Below are 24,050 nucleotides of genomic sequence, written 5' to 3'. Positions count from 1 at the left end.
GCCTCAGCCTCCCAATTAGCTGGGATTACATGTTCATGTCACCACACCCAGCTAATTTTTGTATTTTTAGTAAAGATGAGGTTTCACCATATTGGCCAGGCTGGTCTTGAACTCCTGACCGCAAGTGATCCACCCACCTCAGCCTCCCAAAGTGCTAGGATTACAGGTGTGAGGCACTGCGCTTGGCCCATATGGAGGGATTTTATGGCAGCAACAGGGCCCAGAGTGGGAGACCTCTGTGTTTTATTCCTGCCTTGCTTGGGGCTATGGTTGTTCTGCGTCAGCAAGAACAAGATACCAGTGTTGTGATCCCACTGGCTTAATCACGAAGTGCACCCAAGTGTGTAGAACCAGGCGTTAGGAATAGTAATGCTACCTGGCTACAATACTGTGCTTGAATCCCAGAACAAACAATTGGAGAGGAAAAAAGATCTAATACTCGGGGCAGGCATGTGCCCTCTTAGCCAGACTTAAACCAGCATTGCCTACTTTTTCGTGACCATAGCAGGAAGCTCTGTGGGTTTCACGGGGCAATGCAAAGAACTCAGAGGATAGGAGGATTTTCATTCTGACATTGTCACTTGGTATCTGTGTGTCTCATGGAAGTCACTCAGCCTCTGTGAGTCTGTTTCTTTATCTGAAAATAAGGGAATTAAGATACAAGTTGAGCATCCTTTATCCAAAATGCTTGGGATAAGAAGTGTTTCAGATTGCAGTTTTTTTCGGAGTTTAAAATGTTTTCATTATATATTTTACTGGTTAAGCATCCGTAATCTGAGTATCAGAAGTCAGAAAGGCTTCAGTGAGCATTTCCTTTGTCATGTCAGCACTCAAAAAGTTTCAGACTTTGGAGCATTTTGAATTTCAGATTTTTGGACAAGGGTTGCTCAACCTGTAATTGTCTCCTGGCAGTATGAGGTTACTGTTCGTACTAAATCTGATAATGGATTTGATAACACTCTGTGAGTTGAATATGTCTGTATGCTGGGTGGTGGTTTTTTGTTTTTTTTTTTTTTTGAGATAGTCTTGCTCTGTTCCCAGGCTGGAGTGCAGTGGTGTGTTCTCTGCTCACTGCAACCTCCGACTCCCTGGTTCAAGTGATTCTCCTGCCTCATCCTCCTGAGTAGCTGGGACTACAGGCACACGCCACCATGTATTTTTAGTAGGGCCAGGGTTTCACTATGTTGCCCAGGATGATCTCGATCTCCTGACCTCATGATCTGCTTGCCTTGGCCTCCCAAAGTGGTGGGATTACAAGCGTGAACCACCACGCCTGGCTGGGTGGTAGTTTTGCTGGGGAGTAGCTAAAGTGTTACCTGGTCCTATGACTCACCTATTCGTCTTTCCCACTCTAATTCTTGTTGCTTATTTTCTGTGCCCCTTGGGGCTGTGAGCCTGTGAGCCTGTCTATGCGTCTGTTTGGAGAAGGTCTTTTGAAAGTATTTGACATTATTTTAAAGTGTTGATAATTGAGACCCCCTTCTCCATTGGTCTAATGAACAGAGTGTTAGATAGATGATATACGCCCAGTCTGGACCCTGACCTGGTTTCTCTGCTATGTGACTGACTCCTTGCAGTTCTTATTTTGGCAATGCGTGCTTAGGGAATGAAATATTAATTTGGCAAAATAGTTAAATCAGTGATGGAAACTGTAATTATATGATTCACTGAAAGCCCAAATAAATAAAGATTCCTTCTTGCATGAGTTATCTAGTAAATCTAGTAAGAAGGATGTTTTTGGCCACACCCTATCTCCTGGAAGTGAATCAAGCGTGGATAACTATGAGTTCATCATCTAACCATCAGGAGGCCTGGGAATTCAACTGATGACCATCGGCTGAATGCCATTTCTCATCCATTTGTTTCTAGAGCCCTCTTTGGGACAGATGCAGAAGCCCCCATTAAGCAATGCCCAGTCTGCCGGGTTTATATCGAACGCAATGAAGGCTGCGCTCAGATGATGTGTAAAAACTGCAAGCACACGTTTTGCTGGTACTGTCTCCAGAACCTGGACGTAAGTTCCCCCAGGTTTATTGTACGGTTTTTCCTATACTGTATCTGTACCACAGCTGACAGCCTACAGATTTTCCTCTTAAAACATAGAAGCACTTTTTGTCCTGCAAATGGAATTTGTTTTTCTTAATGAGACTTCCTAAGCCTGTTACTTTAGATATCTAAAAACAGCTTTTTGATTATGTTACATATGCCACCTTGGTGTTAAAGGCAAGCTTTTGTTTTAGGGGCGTTTCTTACTATTTGTACATTGTCTCACTCTATCATGTAAAGGACTATTAGTGTCTTCATTTTATATTGCTGTTGTAACAAATTAGCACAGGCTTAGTGGCTTAAAAAACCACTAACTTATATAGTTCTGCACGTTGGAAGTCTGACATAGGTCTTGCTGGGTTCAAGTCAAGGTGTCTGCAGGGCTGCATTTGTTTCTGAGGCTCTGGTGGAGAATCTGTTTTCTTGCCTTAGGGTATGTCTGCTTTCCTTGGCTTGTGGCTTCTTCCTCCATCTTCAAAGCCAGCAACATCACATCTCTCATTTCCTTCTTAGTCATTGTTCCCTCTGACTACAGCTGGGAAAGGTCTCTACCTTAAGGACCAGTGTGAGGAGACTGGGCCCATCAGGATAATGTAGGATAATCTTCTCTATCTCAGGGTTTAATTTAATCAAACTTGCAGAATCCCTTTTGCCATCTAGGGTAACACATTCATGGATTCTGAGGATTAGGCCATGATATCTTTGGGAGGCAGTTATTCTGCCTACCACTATTAGCTCTTCTCTTCTTTTTGAATTTAAAGAAAAATGGTTCGTGCTCTCTTGCTCTGTTGCTTGTGCTCTCTCGCTCGTGTTCTCTCTCTCTCTCTCTCAGTTCTGGGCATGCAGTAGTATTGCTACTGTTTTGTCAGTGTTCCCTTCCCAGATCAAGGGGCTTGGCTTAATTATTTTTTCTCACCATCCATGAATCAAGTCATTTTCTTTTTTTTTAATTGTATTTTAGGTTCTGGAGTACATGTGCAGATCATGCAGGATTGTTGCATAGGTATATACATGACAAGGAGCTTTGCTGCCTCTCTGCCCCCATGATCTATACCTGGCATTTCTCTCCACATTACCCCTCCTCACCCTCCCCACCTTCCGCTATCCCTCCCCTAGCCAAAAATGAACCAAATGGTAAAGACCAACAACACAATGAAGCAACTGTGTTGACAAACGGGCAAAACAAACAACAATAGTCACAAAATGGCAGGATCAAATTCACACATAACAATATTAATGTTAAATGTAAATGGCCTAAATGCCCCTATCAAAAGACACAAACTGGCAAACTGGATAAAAAGTCAAGACCCACTGGTGTGCGGTATTCAGAATCAAGTCTTCCTAAATTCGGGTGCAGTTTTATTCACCTCTGTGCCAGGGCTAATGGTAACCTCAGAGGTAGAAATGCAGTGGGAATGGTTGGTGAGAAGGTCTTACTCCACTTCTGGCCTTTGAAAGTTTGGGGTAGCATAAGCCGTTTATAGATAATGCCCTGTTTTGGCAATTTGGACCTCTAAAATATGTCCATATCAGCATAAGCCCTCAGTCACCACTGAGTTGCCATTCTTTTCTCAGCTCTTCGTTTTGGTTGCTTGATTTGCTTTAATTCAGCAAGCAATTTGTGTAGTGCGTTAGTTCAGACATGCTTAGTGAGTGAGCGTGCAGTTAGCATGTGATGTCTGCTGGCCACCACCTGCTGGATTTTTAACTGAAAAGTAGACATGCTGTTTAAGATGACACGCGTGAGGAAAATAATAACCTCCATCTTAGTGGTTTAAGAAGAGGTATAAACTGGGGAGAAGAAAATGGACATTTCAGACTCGAGAAGTTCAGCAGCTCAGGTTGGAATAAATATTTTCCATTGAAAAAATTGATTTCTCATAGTTCTTTGAATTATAATTACATTTGATATTTAAGCCCTAGCATGCATCTAAATGAGTGATATTCTGGATGAGAATTTTAGATTGCACATTACACATGCATTACAAATAAAAAACCATTTTTTTTCCTTCAGGTTTTACCAGAATATTAATTGGGTTCTTCTCCACAAGGAGGCTGAGCCCATGAGGCTCTCTTTAGGATGCCCAAGTGTAAGGGACGAAATATGTGTACCAGCTCTCCATCCTTTGGTTGAAATGTGTTTGGAGGATGGGGTTGCAAAGAACGTGTGGTTCTGTCACTTGTGCTGTTCTGGTTCTGGAGATGAAATGGTGCAGATGTTAAATGGCTGGATACACAGACTTCAAACGTGGAAGCATCTTTTTTTCTGGTGACTGTTTTTTAAAATCTCATTTTCGGTTTTAGTCAGGGGTGCTGGATTGTTGGTAATGACATTTTTCCCTAGGCAAATGGAGTTCTACATCAGATGGTGGTGTTGCTTTCTGTTTATAGGAAAGTTTGAGAGCATGGGGGCAGGAGAGGGGTGACTGTCTAAAATCCAGGCCTGAGACTGACACCAAACAGGAATTTCGAGTGTTGCTGGAGATGAGCTTGTTCCTGTCTTGATTCTCATCCCTGTAGTTGCAGAGGATGAGTTATGCTTAATTGTCTGCTTTAGAATCCTATTTCTGTCCATAGCCTTAGAGACTTGAGCCCATTCAGTTATCTCTTCCCTCTCCCATGGTTTCAATCTCCACTCTTTCAAAATATCCATGCATTCGACTATGTCACATTTAAACATGAGTAATCATTTTTATTAAAGCATGCATCTTTTCCTTACTACCCTTCTATTTATCTTTCCTTTAGAAGCCAAGCTTCAAAAAAGCCTAATCACCTCTTGCTGCTACTCACATTACTTACCTTCCAAACATTGCAATGTGCTCAGCTTGCCACATAGTCACACCCTGACTGTACCCGTTCCCCAGATTTTGAGTGATTTCTTACTGGCAGAATCCAGTGAGTACTTGTCCTTAGCTAACCTAGATCCTCTGCTGCATATGACATTCTTGACCACATCCATTTCAGCGGTACCACCTCTGTTGATTTCTGTTCTCCTTTTCTGACCGTGTCTCATTTCCCTTTCTAGCCTCTTCCTCAACCCATTCTTAAATGCTTGTGTTCAGCAGTCTCTTTGCTTCTCAGTTTACCCTTCTTCCTGATTAATTCAGTCTCTTCTGTGGGTTCCTTCCACCCTACGTACACTGATGCCCGATTGAAACCCCTTTCTCCAGTCATCTAATGAACAGACCATTAGATTATCTACACCTAATTTGGACCCTGAGTTAGTTACTCTGCTGAGGTCCAAGTCTTTTTTTCAGTCTAGATCTATGTGATGAGCTGCCTTTTGAACAGCCCTGCTTGGATGTTTCAACCATCTCTCAAGTTCAACATGTTCAAACTTATCTTCCCAACAAACTCCATCTCTGTGTTGTCATTTCTCTCGATAAAGCCACTGCCTTCTTTCAGCCCAACTGGTTTCCCTCATCTGCGATTTCTTCTCCTTGTCTCTCTGTCTAGTTAGTTAGTTTTTTTAATATTTTAGGACTATAATTTCCTCTTCTTCATCCATCCTCAGTCACTGGCATTTTCTCTCTCCTGGTTTGCCACACCAGCCTTTCAGCTGCCTTGCTTCTGGCCTTCCCATTCCATTGTACCTCTGCGGGCTACCTTGCTAAGATTAGTAAGGTCTTTGCTATTCTTTTTTTTTTCTTTTTAAATAATTAATTGAGATTCTTATTGTTTATGATTTGTTTTCACGTGGTGATTTACGAAACTACCAAGATAAAGAGTATGGGCTTGGAATTCCTAGAGGGAGTCACTAATATCACCAGAGACAAAATTTGGCTTCCATTTGGTGATTCAATGTGGTTTGTATTCATTTCTCAATGTAAAACTGCATATTTACTGAAACGAATCTCTTTATTTTTCAGAATGACATTTTCCTCAGACATTATGACAAAGGGCCATGCAGAAATAAACTAGGCCACTCGAGAGCATCAGTGATGTGGAACCGAACACAGGTACCCTGACCTTACAGGGAGCGTGACATAAAGCAAAACTGTGATGGCTTAAAGAGCCCACCTCTTTATCTTCTCTGCACTATTCCCTCCTGGGAGGTCCCATCTCAGCCTGGGAGGTTCTGGGGAGTTCTACGGTGGGGCTAGGGAAAAGCAATGTGGTAATCACCTGAGGTTAATTCAAGAGCACAGTCTCCTTGAGACTGTGGAGAAGCAGGGGCACCAGAGCTACCAGGCCATCAACAGTGATGTGCAGAATGCAGGCAGATGTTCTTTCCTCTTGAGAAACAGTGGAATGACTTTTCTAAAGCCCTTTAAGCCATATTACCTATCAAAGGCAATGTATTCGTCTGTTCTCACACTGCTAATAAAGACATACCCAAGACTAGGTAATTGATAAAGGAAAGAGGTTTAATGGACTCACAATTCCACATGGCTGGGAAGCCTCTCAATCATGGTGGAAGGCAAAGGAGGAGGTTTCAGTAAATATGCACATCTTACAAGGTGGCAGGTAAGAGAATTCCCTGTGCAGGGGAGCTCCCATTTATAAAACCATCAGATCCCATGAGACTTATTCACTACCACAAGAACAGTATATGGTAAACCTCCCTCATGATTCAGTTATTTCCACTTGCTCTTGAAAAGTGGGGATTATTAAAATTCAAGGTGAGATTTGAGTGTGGACACAGCCAAACCATATCAGGCAGTGCTCGAAAACCCTGTGAGCCCCTGCTGGGGCTTAGATCCCTCTGTAGATGCCGTTGTGTGTTTATGTGGCAGGTTCAAAGGGAGTCCTGGTTTATTTTTAATGGTGTTTTAGGCTTATTAAAGACAGTGTCCTCTGGAGGGAGTCAGTGCTAATATCCTAGTAGTCATTAACACCCCTATGAGCTAGCTGAGGAAATTCAGGTAGAGAGAGCATGAACACCAATAATTCATGACTATACTGAGCTTGTGACAGCTTCAATTGGCATTTGGGTAGTTTTCATCCTTGATTTGGTCCTTTGTATCTCTCTGGCTTTTTTCCAGTTCAGATCATTGCTGGGTACTGGCTGAAAGGTCCCAGAACCCTGTCTTATGTGCTTGAGATGATGTCTTGTTCAGGCTGCTATAACAAGTTACCCTAGACTGGGAGGCTTAGAGAACAGAAATTTGCTTCTCACACTTCTGGAGGCTGGGGAGTCTAAGGTTCAGTTGACGGCATGGTCATGCCCTGGTAAGGGCCCTCTTCCTGGTTCAAGGATGGCCGTTTTCTTGCTGTGTCTTCACATGGCATAGAGCCTAGAGAAAGGAAGAGAGCCCTCTGGTATCTGTTCTTGTAAGAGCAGATGTTAGTTGGTTTATGATGGGATTATGAAGGCCCTGCCCTCATAAACCAACTAACTGCCAAAGGCCTCATCTCCAAATACCATCACATCGGGGATTTAGGATTTCAGCATGTGAGCTGCAGAGGGACATAAATGCCTGGCCCACAGCAGATAGTTTAGTTAGAATAAGTATACACACTGAAAGACTTCATTGCTGAAATGTGCTTTTCTTTGAAATTTCCAGGTGGTAGGGATTCTCGTAGGCTTGGGCATCATTGCCTTGGTGACTTCACCTTTGCTACTCCTGGCCTCCCCATGTATAATCTGTTGTGTTTGCAAGTCCTGTCGGGGCAAGAAGAAAAAGCACGACCCATCCACAACCTAAAGGTTTCTGTGTTCACATGCCCCAGATGTGTGAATTACATGAGACGGCGCAGTGATAAAGCCCCACTTAGTGACCTTGCCTCCTCCTCCTTGCCAACTTTGAAAGTGCCTCTGTTGACCTTGTCTGCCAGCCTTCAGCATCGGGAAAGGCCAAATCCTGGGTGTGCATGTTCCTGTGTAACGAGAACTGGGCTTGACAGTCCAGCTGTGTCTATGGAGCATATCGGGAGCTTTGGGGTTGCTTGGGATGAATGAACATATCATTTTACCATCCAAAGTATCTCACTGGACTGTTCAACTTCCAGCCAAATTCAAGGAGCTTGAGTGAACATTTGATGTAACCAGTGTGTTGTCGTAGTTGGCAATGTGCAAAATAACCGAGAAGCCAGAGCCTGTTCTGTGTCGATTTGACTACCACGAGAAACACAGGAGAAACCCGATAAGGAGGAGAAGCATGAGACTGCATAAGGAGAAATCCTCGTAGGAGCTACAAAGCAAGCTGCTGATCTCAGCAATTGACATGGTGGTTGTGCCTCTGCTGGCTACTGGGTGTGCTGTCCCCAATGTTCCCACTATGATTTGGCAGAAACATAATAGGTTTCTCCTCTATGAACTCAGTTTCAAGAAGGAGAAACTGCCGTGCAGAGGGAGTTGTCCTTTTTCAGTCAAAGAGTTGCAGCCTGTTAAACGATATGGTGTAATTTAGTGTCTCTCCCTTGGCAAGTGTAAGTTTTCTGAGTTGGCCAGCTTGTCTCTTACAGCTGGTAGTTGTGGTCTACAAAATTGTTTCATACAAAATACAGGTAGAGTGATAGTTTCAAAACTTTTGTCATAGGTAACTGGGACCTTTCTAGGAGTCTGTGTTCACACATCCAGTAGATTTGGAATCAGGCCTAAGAGTACACATGGAAGTAAATATTAAAGTGTGTATCATGTACATCTAGAATCCATGTGACTTGCAGCCTACCTGTAATTTCTATCCATTGAGCATGCATGGATATACCCAATAGCACACACAAAATAAATGTTTACTTAAAAGCCATTCTATCCTTCTGTGACTGAAATGGTTTATTGCAAATCTGCCTAAAGATTTTTTGCATATTATATATGTGAATTTTGGTTGTAAGTTCATAACTTACCCAAGGGCATAGACTCCTAACTCTTTTAAAACAGTGCTTAGGACAATATCCTGCCATCTCTGTTTGTGAAAACACTAATGGATAAGTGAGTCGTTTATGTTTTCAAACACAGAGCAGCTCTGCTCAGCACAATTTACTGCTCTTTCAGCATCTGTTAGGACAGTCTGAATACTTTCTATGTTATAAGGCCCTGATAAAACAACAAAAACACGTAAGAAATAAAATAGAAACGCTTTATATATTTTAGTTTAAATTTATCACCTCATTGTTACTTTTTTTCCATTATGCCATGAGTCAGATTTGAATAACGAGGTTTTGAAAGAATAAAACCTTTTCTCCAATGACAGGATTACGTATCTGCTATTGGCAATGCAGCCTGGTGATTTATGAGACCTATGCTAAATGTTACTGGAGAGTGCTTGAAGCCAGGGGTGCCATATCAGGAACTGTTCAGGATCTACGGTATTTTCTGAGGTAACTGGGTAATAGAATATCAAATTGCTGCTATCTCTGACCTATTATTAAAGGATGATGCTTTGCCTATGTAATAGGATGTATCCTAAGTGGGGATGTGTATATTTAAGGAACTTTAATTCACATGTATATATTGATATCTGATGTATTTGTAGTACATCTATTGGTCATGTACATTTTAATTTACATGTTATATAGAATATAGATGAGAACTCTGGGAAAACTTGGGAAGGGCAACGAACCAAAATTATTTTTAATCATTTATTAGAAATTTCTCAATATTGTGTCTTTGTTTTCTTTTGAAACTCTAAATACTTCAGAAAAAAAACTCTATCAGTGTAATTCATATAATTATAGATTTACATATATTTGAATAGTTAATTTGCTTTTTACACAGAGCCTACTGCCTTGTTATAGGTAAAAGGCATTTGTAACTGCTCAGGGGATTACAGGAACTCAGCTGCAACTGAATTTTTGTAACAAGCATGTTAATAGTGGCAATATCCTCTGTTAGTAAACTCTTTAAGCTTGGTGCCACTAAGAGTCTTTAAACAGAGGCTGATTTTGAGTAACCTAAAATACTTTGTTATCAGAGGATGGGAGAAATATATATGCTATTTCCTTGGCAAATTGAAGGAATTTGCTGCCTTACAGAGATAGTATCACCGAATTAGCTGCTTACTTTTTGGCCAGGGCTAGGGAGTGCGGGTTGTTTGTCAAACTGTTTTTCAAGAACTGGATTTAATTTTTTTTTTTTTTATGTTGAGAAGTGCCTGAAAAATGGTAAATTCTTTTGAAATGTGTGTGAGATTGTCAGAATCAACAAAACCAGGCTAGTTAAACATATCTGGTGCCCTAGAGACTGTTTACAAAGGAGAGAGCTGGCAACGTGTTTTTTTCTTTTTTTTGGACAAGGTCTCTCTTTGTCACCCAGGCTGGAGTACAGTGGCGTGATCATGGTTCACTGCAACCTCTGCCTCCTGGGCTCAAGTGATCCTCCCACCTCAGCTTCTTGAGTAGCTGGGATTACAGGCACACACCACTACGCCTGGCTAATTTTTGTATTTTTTGTAGAGATGGGCTTTCTCTCTATTGCCCAGGCTTGTCTCAATCTCCTGGGGTCAAGCGATCCACCCACCTTGGCCTCCCAAAGTGCTGGGATTGAAGGCATGTGTGTCACCATGCCTGAGAGCTGACGATTTTAACCAACAACTTTGATAACAGAGGCTGATATTCTTGTTTTAGTTAATTGGCCAGAGACAGAGTTTACCCACGCTTCCTCTCTCAGTCTGCCAGATTTGTTCTTTCCTAGTGATTCTCTTTCTGTATTAAGAGGAAGTATGAGGTATCCATATGGATGTTTGGATGCTATGGCAAGAATCTTTTTGTGTTTAGAGTGTAGAAATAAAAAAATCCATCACCAAACTGTAATCTGGATGTAATAGCCCAGCATCCGGAAATCCTATGGGATGTTATTATAACAACGTCTTGCCATTGTCCCATCTAGGAAATTTTCCCTTGTTTTGAGGTAGGGAAGTGAGGAGAAAAGCCACGTGGAAGCAAATGTTAGAATCTTAGGTGTCCTATTTGTTCATGCCATGGGTATTTGCTTTGGACTTGGAGTCTGTACTTTGAAAGAGGCCTTTGAACAATAATTCAGTGTGAATTTTCTTGTAGCCTTCTTCATGAAAATATTGCCCAGGTTTGCAAGTGTACATGTTTATTTGAATGTAAATCACTGTTTCTTGGAACCCTATGTTTTTTCTTAAAAATTATTCTGAATCTAAATATGTATTACTTTAGCCTTCCTTACACAATACTTATAAAAGACTTTTCTTTCTGTTCATGAGTGGATGCCTGTATGTGATAGTTGTGTGTATGTGTGTAGCTTTCAGGACAATTTCAGAAATGCATTAGATGAATGACATTTTATAAAGCGATCACAATTGATTTCTACAGGCTATTATGTCTCATGTTGATTCATGATCCAGGAAGTTTTATGTATTTAAAAAATTGCTATTGTATTGTATTTTTCCAATGTTGGGGGAAGAAAATAGTTGTTTTAGTGTCTCTAGCCACAATAAATGTGAGCAGGAAATTAAGTGTGTTAACCTTTGTCGCACTGTGCAATTCTAGGCATGTTCGATTTTGTCCTCTAAGAACTAACCAAATCATTGCTCTGAATTTATGAAGGTACCAGAATTTGCAATACCATCTATGGAAATAACTGTTGCTACTTTACTTCTTAAAAGAAATGGGGCCAGGCACGGTGGCTGATGCCTGTAATCCCAGCACTTTGGGAGGCCGAGGTGGGCAGATCATCTGAAGTTGGGCGTTCGAGACCAGCCTTATCAACATGGAGAAACCCCGTCTCTACTAAAAATACACAGTTAGCCAGGCATGGTGGTACACACTTGTAATCCCAGCTACTTAGGAGGCTGAGGCAGAAGAATCACTTGACCTGGGAGGCAGAGGTTGCACTGAGCCGAGATCATGCCATTGCACTCCAGCCAGGGCAAGAGTGAAACTCTGTCTCAAAAAAAGAAAAAGAAATGGGGCAAATGTAATGCCTTTATTTGTTACATACTTTCTTGTCTGTAGATGTGATAATCCACACTGCCACTGCACAGGAATTGATCATTATCCAGAGAAATAACCAATAATGCAGATCTTTGATCGTTCTAATAAAAACTGCTGCCAAATGCCAAAGCCGTTTGTTCTGTAACATGAAGGTTGCACTAAATGCTAAGGTCAGTACATGAAGGTTGCACTAAATGTTAAGGTCGGTTCTAACCTTCCAAAAGTCTGTTAGAGGAATGTGTTTCCTTGTTACCATTTTTAAGAAAGGATTTAGAGTGTTAAGGTCCTTTCCACTTGATTAGTATTCAAGGCAGGCCTAAAGATGGGTGCCAAAGGCTACTGAACAACTAGAGCTTGTGTTTCTGCAGAACTGAAAGCTGGTCTCCTGCCTGCATACAAAGGTTTACAATTGGCATACAATTCAAATTTCACTTTCTAATCATTCAGTTTTAAGGAAATCGATAAGGTCATTTAAAAACATTTTTGGGTTATGGGTCCTTAATTTTCTTCATCATCTCCTAGAATCTCAACATTAGTTCATTTTGAAAGTGCGCTTATTTGCTGAACTTGAATTTGCATTCCCAAAGAAATATTGAATAAACCATTTTATATAGCAGCGATTTTAATCAGTGCCCTAACCAGCAAACTCATTGCGATGTAAATTATGAATCTGGTGATTTGGAGGAGCATTATAATTAGGTTTTTCTGTAATTCAATTATTATCATTTGTTAAATAAATCTACTTCTCTTTAGACCCTAAAGATAATGTCCAACTCTATGAGAAAAAGGACACAAGTCTGCTTAAATGTGTTAAAAGCAATTACGTTTTATTTGTATATTTTTACATAAAGAACTTGGGAAAAGTCCTTTGAGATAAACGGAGCAGAGTAGATCCATTTTATGGAGAAAGCAATGTTTTGTGTTCAAGTCTAGCTTAGGGTCATACTGATGAGTGACAGAAATGAACTATGACTTGAAAGTAATGTAATGCTCTTTCATTAGTAATTTTGAGTCTTTCACTCCCAAATCTGAGTCTTAAGAGAACGTACTACCCTCTCATTTATCTGCATCAGTGGAGAAGTATGTAAGAATGTCTTATTTCAAATCATCACTTAGGGGCTGTGTTTTGGTGGGTACCCCCAAGATCCCCTCCCTCACTCCTTGGGGTTTGGCTAGAGAAGGATAGGAGATGGAAGGTAATTAGAAAAATAAGGCAGTGTGCATCTGACTTGCTAGTACTGCAACCAGACTTACAGCTGAATATACAAATTAACCCAAATGTCCAGGTGCTTGCCTCTCCCCTACAAAGTACATTCTCATGAGTTCCTTTTGATATTTACAATCAAGACTCAAAGCAACTGTTAACTTGGATCTAACACCTTTCTTGAGATTACCAACTTGTACCAAATGTGTATTTGTAGCCTACCATTAAATAAATCAGCTGGCAGTTTCAAAAACTAGAAAGGGACCCTAAATAATGAACATATTTTCTCGTACATAAAGAAGTCCTTTCAATTCCATTTTCTGCCTTTATGGTTTTTGATTTTTATCAGTGCCATATTTGCCCTCAGTTTTGCTTTTTTTAGATGTTAAATCTGGAATTCAGACTTTGGATGAGAAAGAAATTAAGTCGAATGTTGGTCGTTTTATTTGTAGTTCCTTAAGGACCCGACATGATTCAAGAGATATATTTATTTTGGGGTGAGCAGGGGGTGATTAACATCAATAGTACTAAACACATTCAAAGAAAATGAACATGACGGTATTTTTGAGGTAAGTTGTGAGACTTCTGTTTACTGATCAGCCTTCACTTAAGTTTTGAAGACAAGCCAGTTCATTTTAAAACAAACAAGTCCACGTACCGTCCTGCATGGTGTATCCTGAACTCTAGCCTGGCCCTGGGACTTTGGCACCACAACATGGGCCAAATGTTGTGGGCATGTGAACAGGGTGCTGGGAAAGGGCTGGCAAACCTGGTGCCACCCTGGGCACAGAACAAGTGTGTGGCATCCTTTGTCCTCCCAGCCCTCTGCCAATCCAGGTGGTTTGGGCTTAGAGACAGACACCCAGCTTGCAATAGGACGGCTTCAGTTCTAGGGCTGGCTGTGCTCTTGGCTGGTAGTGTGGTCTGGGGCCAGCCCTTCATTGTACAGTGTCGTTTCATCTTTATCTCAGATCAGGCTTAGGTGGCTTGAGTAAAATCCTGAATGTCAAAGTGCTTCTAAGTGTTGGTTGTTAGGGAGGTGTGAAGAGAGTGAGCCACTGAGTTAGGTGTGCTTGCAGCTTGAAGTGTAGTTGATCAGTTTTTTTGTTGTTTTGAGACAGACTCTCACTCTGTCGCCCAGACTGTCGCCCAGTGGCACTATCTCTGCTCACTGCAACCTCCACCTCCTGGGTTCAAGCAAATCTCCTGCCTCAGCCTCCCGAGTAGCTGGGACTACAGGCAGGTGCCACCATGCCTGGCTAATTTTTGTATTTTTAGTGAAGACGGGGTTTCACCACATTGGCCAGGCTGGTCTCAAACTGCTGGCCCGGAGTTATTCACCTGCCTCAGCCTCTGAAAGTTCCGGGATTGCAGGCGTGAACCACGGCGCCTGGCTGAGTGCTCAGTTTTTATCCAGGCAGTGTTCTGAAAGGAGAAGGGGGGCAAAGTTGGGACAGGAGAAGTACATTTCAAGCTTGTCTGTGTTAAGAGAGGTATGACCCCCTCAGTAAATATATTTTCTTTTTAGGTTTTAAAAAAATCCTACGTCATTGTTTAACAAGAAATATTTGACAAAATAGTTCTCTAACTTAATGCTTCATTAAAATGAGGGGAATATGTGGAGTGATGGAGAATCTATATCAACACACTGATTTTGTGGGGGCAGATTTATGGTAAAAACTTAGTATTTACATAATGCCGTATATGCTGCAAAATGTTTCCTGTTGCTCTTCATGCTATAGAAAGTAGATACTAATATTCACATTCCTTACCCCCAATGTACAGATGGGAGATGAGACTCAGGGGCTAGAAGACACGGTGCAGGCGTACAGCAGGTGAGTGGTAAAGCTAGAACTTGAACCCACATCTTGCATGAACCAACTCAGGACCTCTTAAGCATTAATTTGATTTTTGTGTTTAATTTCTAAAAACACATTTATTACTTCAGTTTCTGTAGGCCAGAGGTCTGACGTGATGTGGCTGGGTTCTCTGCGCAAAATTTCACTGAGCTAAAAAGGTGTTGGTTGAGGCTATGTTGTCCTCTGGGGCTCAGAGTCCTCTTCCAGGCTCTCTGGGTATTGCCAGAATTCAGTTAATTCTCACTCCTTCCACATCCCCCCATCCATCTTCAAGCCTTCAGCAGTTCATTGTGTCTTTCTCATACTTCAGATCTCTTTGGCTTTCTCTTCTGACACATCTCTGCTTCCATTTTACATTTTAAAGTGGCTATGAGAATATATTTGTCATTTTCTTTTTTTTGAGATGGAGTCTCTTTCTGCTGCCCAGGCTGGAGTGCAGTGGCAGAGATCCTGGCTTACTGCAACCTCCGCCTCCCAGGTTCAAGCGATTCTCTTGCCTCAGCCTCCTGAGGAGCTGGGACTACAAGCGTGTGCCACCACAACTGGCTAATTTATTGAATTTATAGTAGAGATGGGGTTTCATCATGTTAGCCCGGATGGTATCAATCTCCTGACCTCGTGATCCACCTGCCTCGGCCTCCCAAATTGCTGGGATTATAGGCAGCAGCCACTGCACCCAGCCCCTGTATTTGTCATTTCCAAAAGGAAATTTAGCTTTTTAAAATCTATTCTGTTTCCCAGCCCCATGAAAGCAAAACCTTTTCACAGGTAATAGAATCTGTTTGAAGACATCACAAACTTGGGGAAGAGTTAGCAAAATCTAACTTCTACCTGGGAACTGTTGACTTACAGTTGCAGTTGAATCTAGTATAGCCAAGGACATCAGCAGTTCTGCTGCTGGCTAGTATCCCTGGGAGGTCACTTGGTCTGTGTGTGGGACTCAGAATGGACTCAGAAGAAAACCTAATCTGAGCTTTCTAAACAAACCTTCAGAAGATTCGGAGTGAATCTTGTTTTGGATTTAGGAAGGACAACTCTTTTAAGAGCTGGCTTAAAGTACAGGATGGTGTTTCCATTCAAATTAGACCAATACAGCAGACGGATCTGAGTTAACGAGTCACTGCCTGTTGTTGAGGGACTTGCAACAAAAGTCCAGTCATTGCCTCTTCCCACCGCCCCCCGCCACCCGCAGTGCAGCAATGCATACCTCGGTAGATGCTCTAGATATTTTAAGCTGGCATAGTCATGCTTTTGACTAGAAATGAAAGACCAGGGGGAAGTGTGGTACTTCTCCTAGTCTCTTGTGGACAAGTTACAATTTCTTTTGGCTTCAGTTGCCTCCTCATTGTTCAGTACAAATTAGGTTGAGTACAAATCGAACATTTTGACTGAAATGGAAAAAATCTCCAGTCCCTACTGTGAGAACTATATGCATGAGATTAACTAACTCAAGGGAAATTCTCCTTATTAGACGAAGTAATTCGCAGAAGGAACTTCCAGGTGCTGCTATGGATAATGCCAAAAGCATGTGAAATATATTGTCAATTTACTTAAAATGAGCAAATTCGAAGAGTAACAGTTGAACCTCATGGTTTATCTACAGCTCTTGGTGGCTAAAAAGACTTATAATCAAAGTTTCCTGGGGAATTTCCAGGGACATGTTTCTTCTAGTACCTATTTGAAAAATATCAGGACCTCACTCTCCTTATTTGAAGCACACTATGGGCCATTATAGGTATGTTAGTCTAAGTGGCTTGTTGTTGATTTTTTTGTTTTCAGTATACATTGAATTTTCTGCAAATTGAGTTAAATTTAAGGTTCATATATTAAGTGATAGCATTTAGGATTGTATATATATGTATGTATATTTGTGTGAATGAGAAGATAAATACGCACATCGACTTCAGTACAAAATTTTTATTCAGTCTTAATGAATCTGATTTTCAAAAGTAGAACACAAAACTACTTGTGAACTTTGAGAACAGTAAATTAAGAAATAAGTTAACTAAAAAAACCCACGTTAATTAAATATTCAAAGAATGCTTTAAAAGTTTTAACCATGGTCATACTAAAACCTGGTCCTCATGTTTACATCTGATATCACAAGCGTATCATAGCCAAGGAAGGAAAACATGAACTGGAAAAGATCTTTAGGCTTGATTTCTGTTACCTATTTTAAGGAAGACAAAAATGTGTGTTGATTGCACCTTAAAATGAAAATGATAAAAATAAGTGATTGTATTCTTCCCCCACTCCCCATTCATAATCTGCAGGGTATTTCTTGAACACTTCTGCATAATATCCTCAACTGGTGAAAAAATGTTAACTTACTACTGGAAGGAATAGAAGATGACCCAGAAGCATTGTCCCAAGTTAACTACTGAGGGCTAGACACTTTTTTTTGTTTATTTAAACATTTATTAAAAGTTATAACCTCCATAGTATTTTGATTTTAATTAATTGAGTTTGCCATAGAGGCAGGATTTGCTCTGTGCCCAGGCTGGAGTACAGGGACATGATCATGACTCACTGTAGCCTCAAACCACTGGGCTCAAGCACTCTTCCCACCTCGGCCTCCCAAAGTGCTGGGATTACAGGTGTGAACCACCATACCTGGCCTGATTTTATTTTTATTTTTGAGACAAGGTCTTGCTCTGTTGCCTAGGCTAGTGCAGTAGCATGATCTCAGCTCACTGCAACCTCTGTCTCCTGGGTTCAAGTGATCCTCCTGCCTCAGCCTCCTGAGTAGCTGGGATGGAGGTGCATGCCACCACACCCAGCTAATATTTTATTTTTTGTAGAGATGGGGCTTCACCATGTTGCCCAGGTTGGTCTTGAGCCCCCAAGCTCAGGCAATCCTCCTGCCTCGGCCTCCCAAAATCCTGAGATTACAGGTGTGAGCTACCAGATCTGGCCTGATTTCATTTTAAATATTACTTTTTTAATTACCAAAGTAAAATATATATATATATATATTTTGAGATAGAGTCTCACTGTCGCCCAGGCTGGAGTGCAGTGGCACTATCTCAGCTCGCCCCAACCTCTACCTCCCAGGTTCAAGGAATTCTCCTGTCTCAACTACCTGAGTAGCTGAGGCTACAGGTGCACGCCATCACTCCCAATTAATTTTTGTGTTTTTTAGTAGAAACGGGGTTTCACCATATTAGTTAAGCTGGTTTTGAACTCCTGGCCTTAGGTGATCTACCCACCTTGGCCTCCCAAAGTGCTGGGATTACAGGCACGAGCCACTGTGGTGGGCCAAAATTAACTTCTTAAAGAATTCACGTTTCATGGAGTTGGTGCTGGATCAGCGTGTTGAAAGACAGGATTTCGATCAGCAACGGCATACAGAGAGGAGGCATGATGACAGCAATGTGGCATGGGGAGTGAGAAATAACTGAATGAAACAGAAATATAAAATACTTGTGGGATGCAGAAACAGAGACCCTTGAGTGCCAGGCTCCTGTGCTGACCGGTTCTTTTTGGGGTGAGGAGCAGTTTCGGGGTTCTGCCCTTGAATAGCGTAGGGTGAGGTGCAGTGACTCATGCCTGTAGTCACAGCACTTTGAGAGGCTGAGATGGGAGGATCACTTGAGCCCAGGAGTTTGAGACCAACCTAGGGAACATGGCAAAACCTCGTTTCTACCAAAAATGAGCTGGGCATGGTGGTGTGCACCTGTGGTCCTAGCTACCTAGGAGGCTGAGGTTGGATGACCACCTGTGCCTTGGGAGGTTGAGGCTGCCGTGAGCCGCGATGGTGCCACTGCACTCCAGCCTGGGCAACAGAGTGAGACCCTGTGTAAAGTGGTATATGCAAAGCTGCATTTTAGCAGGTTAATCTTAAAACAGTCTGTTGGTTCTTTTGCAAGGAGAGAAGCTGGAAGTGGCATGGCCAATTTAAGGACAATGCTACAATAGTCCAGGTATCATTTAATGAGAGCCTGGTCCAGGGTAGTGCCTTCAGGGAATGGTCAGGGGAAAGCAAATGAGAAAGATCTGACATAAGGCAAACCAAAACCAGTAACATTTTGGTAACTGAAACATCCAACAAACTAGTGCTTTAAAAAAGTTTTCCATTGTAATGTTTTCTACTCAAACTTGTTACTGTATTGGATCTTAAAACCTTCATACAATTGCTATCAGTCTTTACCCAGAGCCAGCCTAGAAAGGGTTTCATTAATGTGAGGCTTACTCATAGGACTCACCCTTAAATCATTTTTGGACCAACGCAGGGAATAAATACAATTACTCATAGGGTATGATGAGGGAGCAGACAGATTGAATGCATAAAAACTGAGTGGGAGATGCATTTCTACTTGGTTTTATAACGTTAGTGAATTCTTATGAAAGTAGCGGGTAGAAGAGAGTTTCTTAGAGTGATGAATTAATTCGAATTTAAGAAACGCTTTCAACCCAAATGCCTTCACGTTTTTGGGGAAATGTCAGCACTGAGGTACATGACTAGCTTGACAAAGACTGGAAATGGAGTTGACTTCTGAAAGTGGTTTGAGGAAGTTAATTGACCATATTGTTTTCATTTACTTGGAAAGAAATTCTCTTTGAAAGTACGTGTGGTGTGTCTTCCCCTCCGCTGCCACTCTGTCTGCTCATAAGATAAACTGATGCAATCTGATGTTGTATACTTCCATCTTGTATGTGAGGAACTAAAGCTTGTCATGAAACCACTTAACAATTGTGCTATAACTGATGATTAGCTTGTCTTTATTGGAGTATTCTTTCGCCTTATGCCCATGGAAACCATTTGCTCTCTAGTCTGACAGAGTGGCTGTTAGAGCTCTGCTAATGTGATTGAACCCAGAGACCAGGGAAGACAGAGGAGGAACATTGTATTCTGGCCAAATCAGCCTTATGTTAGTCAACATCTATTACTTTAGGAGGGGAAAGAAAGAAGCAGCTGCTTGTCATATCAGAGACCAGCATGGCATTCACTGCAGCAAAAAAGTGTAAGAAAAGCTCAGCTTCCCTAGATTTCTCGTGTGCTGATCAGTTCATGCTCAGGGAGGATAAGTGAAACTTGAAGAAATGCTTGAACAGTTTTCCTAAATTGTTCCATAAATTTTGGAACTGTTCCTCTATCAATTCTGTTAATACATGGGTTATATATATACATATGTATGTGTTGAAACGTGTGCCTCACTCCTACATGCAAATGTTCCTCTATCCATTCTGTTAATATATGTGTTGTATTGAGAGGGTGAAAATTTTAAGAATTAAGTCATGTCTCTACATGTCTTTACGAAGTAAAACAGATTCCGAATCTCAGCATGGTGTTTTTATCTGGTTTCTTCATAGTTGTTCTTTATTGCCAGATATTTGCCTATTTCTTAGCCTTTTCAGATAATGAGCTCCTAGATTTAATGTTTGCTTTCTAATTTATTAATTTGGCTTTAATTGTTACTAATTTTTCTTCCTGCTTTTCTTGTTTTATAATTGCCTTTTTTTTTTTTTACTTCTTGAGTTGATCGCATCATTTATTTTCGTTCTTTCTTGTTTGTTTAAAACTGACTTTTCCTTCCAATATAATTTGATAGCCTTGAATCAATTAAATAATGTTATTGTTGGTATTTTCTGCAAAATGAGTAATCATCATATTGATTTCTACTTTCATTCAACAATTATTTTGGTTACATAGGCTTTGGTTTTCAAGTATATATATTTTTTTCATAACAAGATGACAAATTTCTAATCACATTAATTTTTGCATTGGGGTTCTTGTTGCCTGTAATTCACTGAGAATTTCTTTGGAAAAAGAAATAAGAAAAAATAAGAAAATATTCCATAAGTAAGTATTTGCTGTGAGGGGCACAAAGTTTGACATATAAACATGGAATCTTGCTTATTAGTTCTATTATACAATTCCATGTTTTCTTCGTTTACTGTTAGCTTACTTTATCTACAGGGAAAGAAGGTGTTAGTCTCTCCACATGCTCTCACTTTTATCAATTTTATTGTATTTCTAGTGTTTCTTGCTTATGTGTTTTAAAATTATTTAATTTCAATCAAAACAACACTCATATTTTAACATATTAGGCTATTTCATTAATATAAATTTTTTTAAATGATGGAATAAAATGAAACAAGAGCCCCGACCTCTTCTTTGTATTTTTAGTAGACTCCCAGGAAGCCCCTTTTAACGACTATGGTTTTGGGTTTATTTGGTGGTACCTCTGCATATCTAAACGGTATGTATATACCACAAATTCTTGCTTGGGAAATTCAAATTTGATCTACCCACCATATCAAATGATTTCCTGCCAAGAGCGGTGAGGAGTTAACTCACTTATACATTCTCTTCTTACCCTTCCTGCCTCCTCCCAATGTTGTTACATCATTACTTTTCATTCTTTTCTTGGCCATCTTTCCAGTCTTAGGAATTAAGACCTCCATTCCTCTTCCCATCAACTGTAGATAGCAACTCTTGACTCTATACTTTATAAAATAAAGCTACGAGCATCTCTGCCCTTTTTTCTACCTTTCTTTCCATCCTCTCCCCATTAAAGTTTATCAGTGGGGCTTAAATTTTTTTAAAGTAAAAACAGAAGAGGAAGTATCAGTATCTAGTACATACTAAATGCTCATTTAGTATTTGCTGTTAATGTTATTTTTATTATTATGAACAAGGCTGTGAAAATACTTTGTATGATACTATAATGGTAGATACAAATCATTGTACACTTGTCTAAACTCATAGAATGGATGACAAGAGTGAAGAGTAATGCCAACTGTAGATGTTGGGTAGTCATGATGTGTCAATGCAGGTGCATCAATTGCAACAAGTATACAACTGTGGTAGGAGTGTTGATAGTGGGCCAGACTACGCATGTTTCGGACCAGGGAGTATATAGAAAATCTCTATACCTTCTGATATGGTTTGGCTGTGTTCCCACCCAAATCTCACCTTGAATTGTAATAATACCCACATGTCCACATGTCAAGGGTGGGGCCAGGTGGAGATAATTGAATCACAGGGGCGGTTTCCCCTGTACTGTTCTTCTGGTAGTGAGTAAGTGTCATGAGATCTGATGGTTTTTAAATGGGAGTTCCCCTGCCCAAGCTATCTCTTGCCTGCTGCCATGTAAGAGATGTGTCTTGCTTTCCCTTTACTTTCTGCCATGATTTTGAGGCCTCCCCACCTATGTGGAACTGTTAATCAATTAAACCTCTTTCCTTTATAACTTACCCAGTCTTGGTGCATCTTTATTAGCAGCATGAGAAGAAACTAATATACCTTCCTTTCAATTTTTCTGTGAACCTAAAGCTGCTTTAAAAAAAAAAAGTCTTGAAAAAGAAGTGGGTGGGATATAGAGTATAGTAGCTAAGAACTCTGCCCCGAGAGCCAGATCCTTCCTATTTTTGACCCACGCACTCATTACTGTCTATGTGGCCTTGGGAAAGTTACATAACATCACTGTGCTTTATTTCTTTCTATCTGTAAATTGGGAATAGAGGTTGTTTCTAAGTTTGATGTCTGGTACATAGTAAATGCTCATTAAGAGTTTGTTGTTTTTATTATTATCAATATGTATCAAAGTAGATTGTTTTTCTTTTTGAGATAGAATCTCCCTCTATCACCTAGGTTGGAGTGCAGTAGCATGATCTTGGCTCACTGCAACCTCTGCCTCCTGGGGGCAAGTGATTTTCCTGCCTCAGCCTTCTGACTAGCTGGGATTACAGGTGCTTGCCTGTAAAAATTAACCATACCTGGCTAATTTTTGTATTTTTAGGTGCTTGCCTGTAAAAATTAACCATACCTGGCTAATTTTTGTATTTTTAGTAGAGACAGGATTTCACCATATTGGCAAGGCTGGCCTTGAACTTCTGACCTCAGGTGATCTGCCTGTCTTGGCCTACTAAAGTGCTGGGATTACAGGCATGAGCTACTGCACCCAGCCTTATTTTCTATCTTGTAATTTAATTTGACCCTTTTACACGTACATTGTCAATTGATTCTAAAAAGAAATATTTTCATTTTATAAATATTTAACTACACTCGTTATAGAGTCAAACTGTGTGCTATGATTATGTTTCCTTAACTAGATAAACGTTTAAAGGAGAAAGTTGAAAAAGAGTGTTCATTCTGATGCTTCACTAATTGTTCAAATTGCTGTTTTTTGGACCATGTCTCTCTTTTTTTTTTGAGATGGAGTTTTGCTCTTGTTACCCAGGCTGGAGTGCAATGGCACGATCTCGGCTCACTGCAACCTCCGCCTTCTGGGTTCAGGCAATTCTCCTGCCTCAGCCTCCTGAGTAGCTGGGATTACAGGCACGCGCCACCATGCCCAGCTAATTTTTTGTATTTTTAGTAGAGACAGGGTTTCACCATGTTGACCAGGATGGTCTCGATCTCTTGACCTCGTGATCTACCCACCTCGGCCTCCCAAAGTGCTGGGATTACAGGCTTGAGTCACCGCGCCCAGCCCCTTTCTTAAAAAGCTTTTGTTTATCCTGGATTTTCTGATTGCCTTTTCTTTTCTAATTGAGAAAAGAAACATTTATCTTTAGTATTAGATCATTATAATTTTTAAGTCCCTATTCTATATTTGCTTGAAATTTATTTTTTGTTTCAGAATCCATTGAGGTGCTTTGTGTGTGTATGACATGATCTTGCTGTCACCCAGGCTGGAATGTAGTGGCATGATCTCAGCTCACTGCAATCTCAGCCTCCCAATAGCTGGGATTACAGGAGTGCACCACCACACTCAGCTTATTTTTGTATTTTTAGTAGAGTTGGGGTTTCGCCATGTTGGCCAGGCTGGTCTTAAACTCTGGGCCTCAAGTGATCCATCCACGTTGTCCTCCCAAAGTGCTGGGATTACAGGAGTGAGCCACCATGCCTGGCCAAGGTGCTGTTGTTATTGGTTAATTCATTTTGTATTGATACCCTAAATTTTTGTATAACTTTTTGCTCTCATCTGAGTGTTGCATATCTTTTTTATTGCATTTGTGATTTTATTACATATTCAGGTACTTCCCCTTCTCAAATTCCATCTAGTCAATGGTATTTTCTGTTTCCCCAGTGACTTCCCACCCAGAGCCCTCCTTTTTCCTGCCTCCTTCTTTACCTCTAGGTCATTTCCATA

The 24,050-nt window shown here is 40.8% G+C and overlaps 2 protein-coding genes across 27 annotated transcripts in view; both read left to right on the top strand.

Moving 5' to 3' along the window:
• Positions 1 to 11,404, top strand: part of RNF144B (ring finger protein 144B) — a 199,771-nt gene extending 188,367 nt beyond the window's left edge. For 7 of the 13 annotated variants that reach the window (XM_054254779.2, XM_078368252.1, XM_078368251.1 and 4 more), the window contains 3 exons: positions 1,870 to 2,014; positions 5,916 to 6,005; positions 7,554 to 8,738. In XM_054254779.2, coding sequence (XP_054110754.1) covers positions 1,870 to 2,014; positions 5,916 to 6,005; positions 7,554 to 7,694 — 376 coding nt within the window. In that variant the 3' untranslated portion in view covers positions 7,695 to 8,738. Of the gene's footprint in view, positions 1 to 1,869; positions 2,015 to 5,915; positions 6,006 to 7,553 lie in introns of all 13 variants that reach the window. The other 6 variants (XM_078368253.1, XM_078368257.1, XM_035297367.3 and 3 more) reach the window with 2 other exon arrangements.
• Positions 7,837 to 24,050, top strand: part of LOC144582018 (uncharacterized) — an 821,808-nt gene continuing 805,594 nt past the window's right edge. For all 14 annotated transcript variants that reach the window (XM_078368278.1, XM_078368277.1, XM_078368275.1 and 11 more), the window contains exons 1-2: positions 7,837 to 9,306; positions 14,876 to 14,925. The gene's annotated coding sequence lies outside the window, so the exon portion shown is untranslated. The remainder of the gene's footprint in view (positions 9,307 to 14,875; positions 14,926 to 24,050) is intronic.

The sequence above is a fragment of the Callithrix jacchus genome, chromosome 4 (genome assembly GCF_049354715.1).
Source record: "Callithrix jacchus isolate 240 chromosome 4, calJac240_pri, whole genome shotgun sequence".
NCBI classification, from domain to species: Eukaryota; Metazoa; Chordata; class Mammalia; order Primates; family Cebidae; genus Callithrix; species Callithrix jacchus.
The sequence above is the reverse complement of the archived record's forward strand: the minus strand, read 5'-3'. Positions and strand labels throughout refer to the sequence as shown.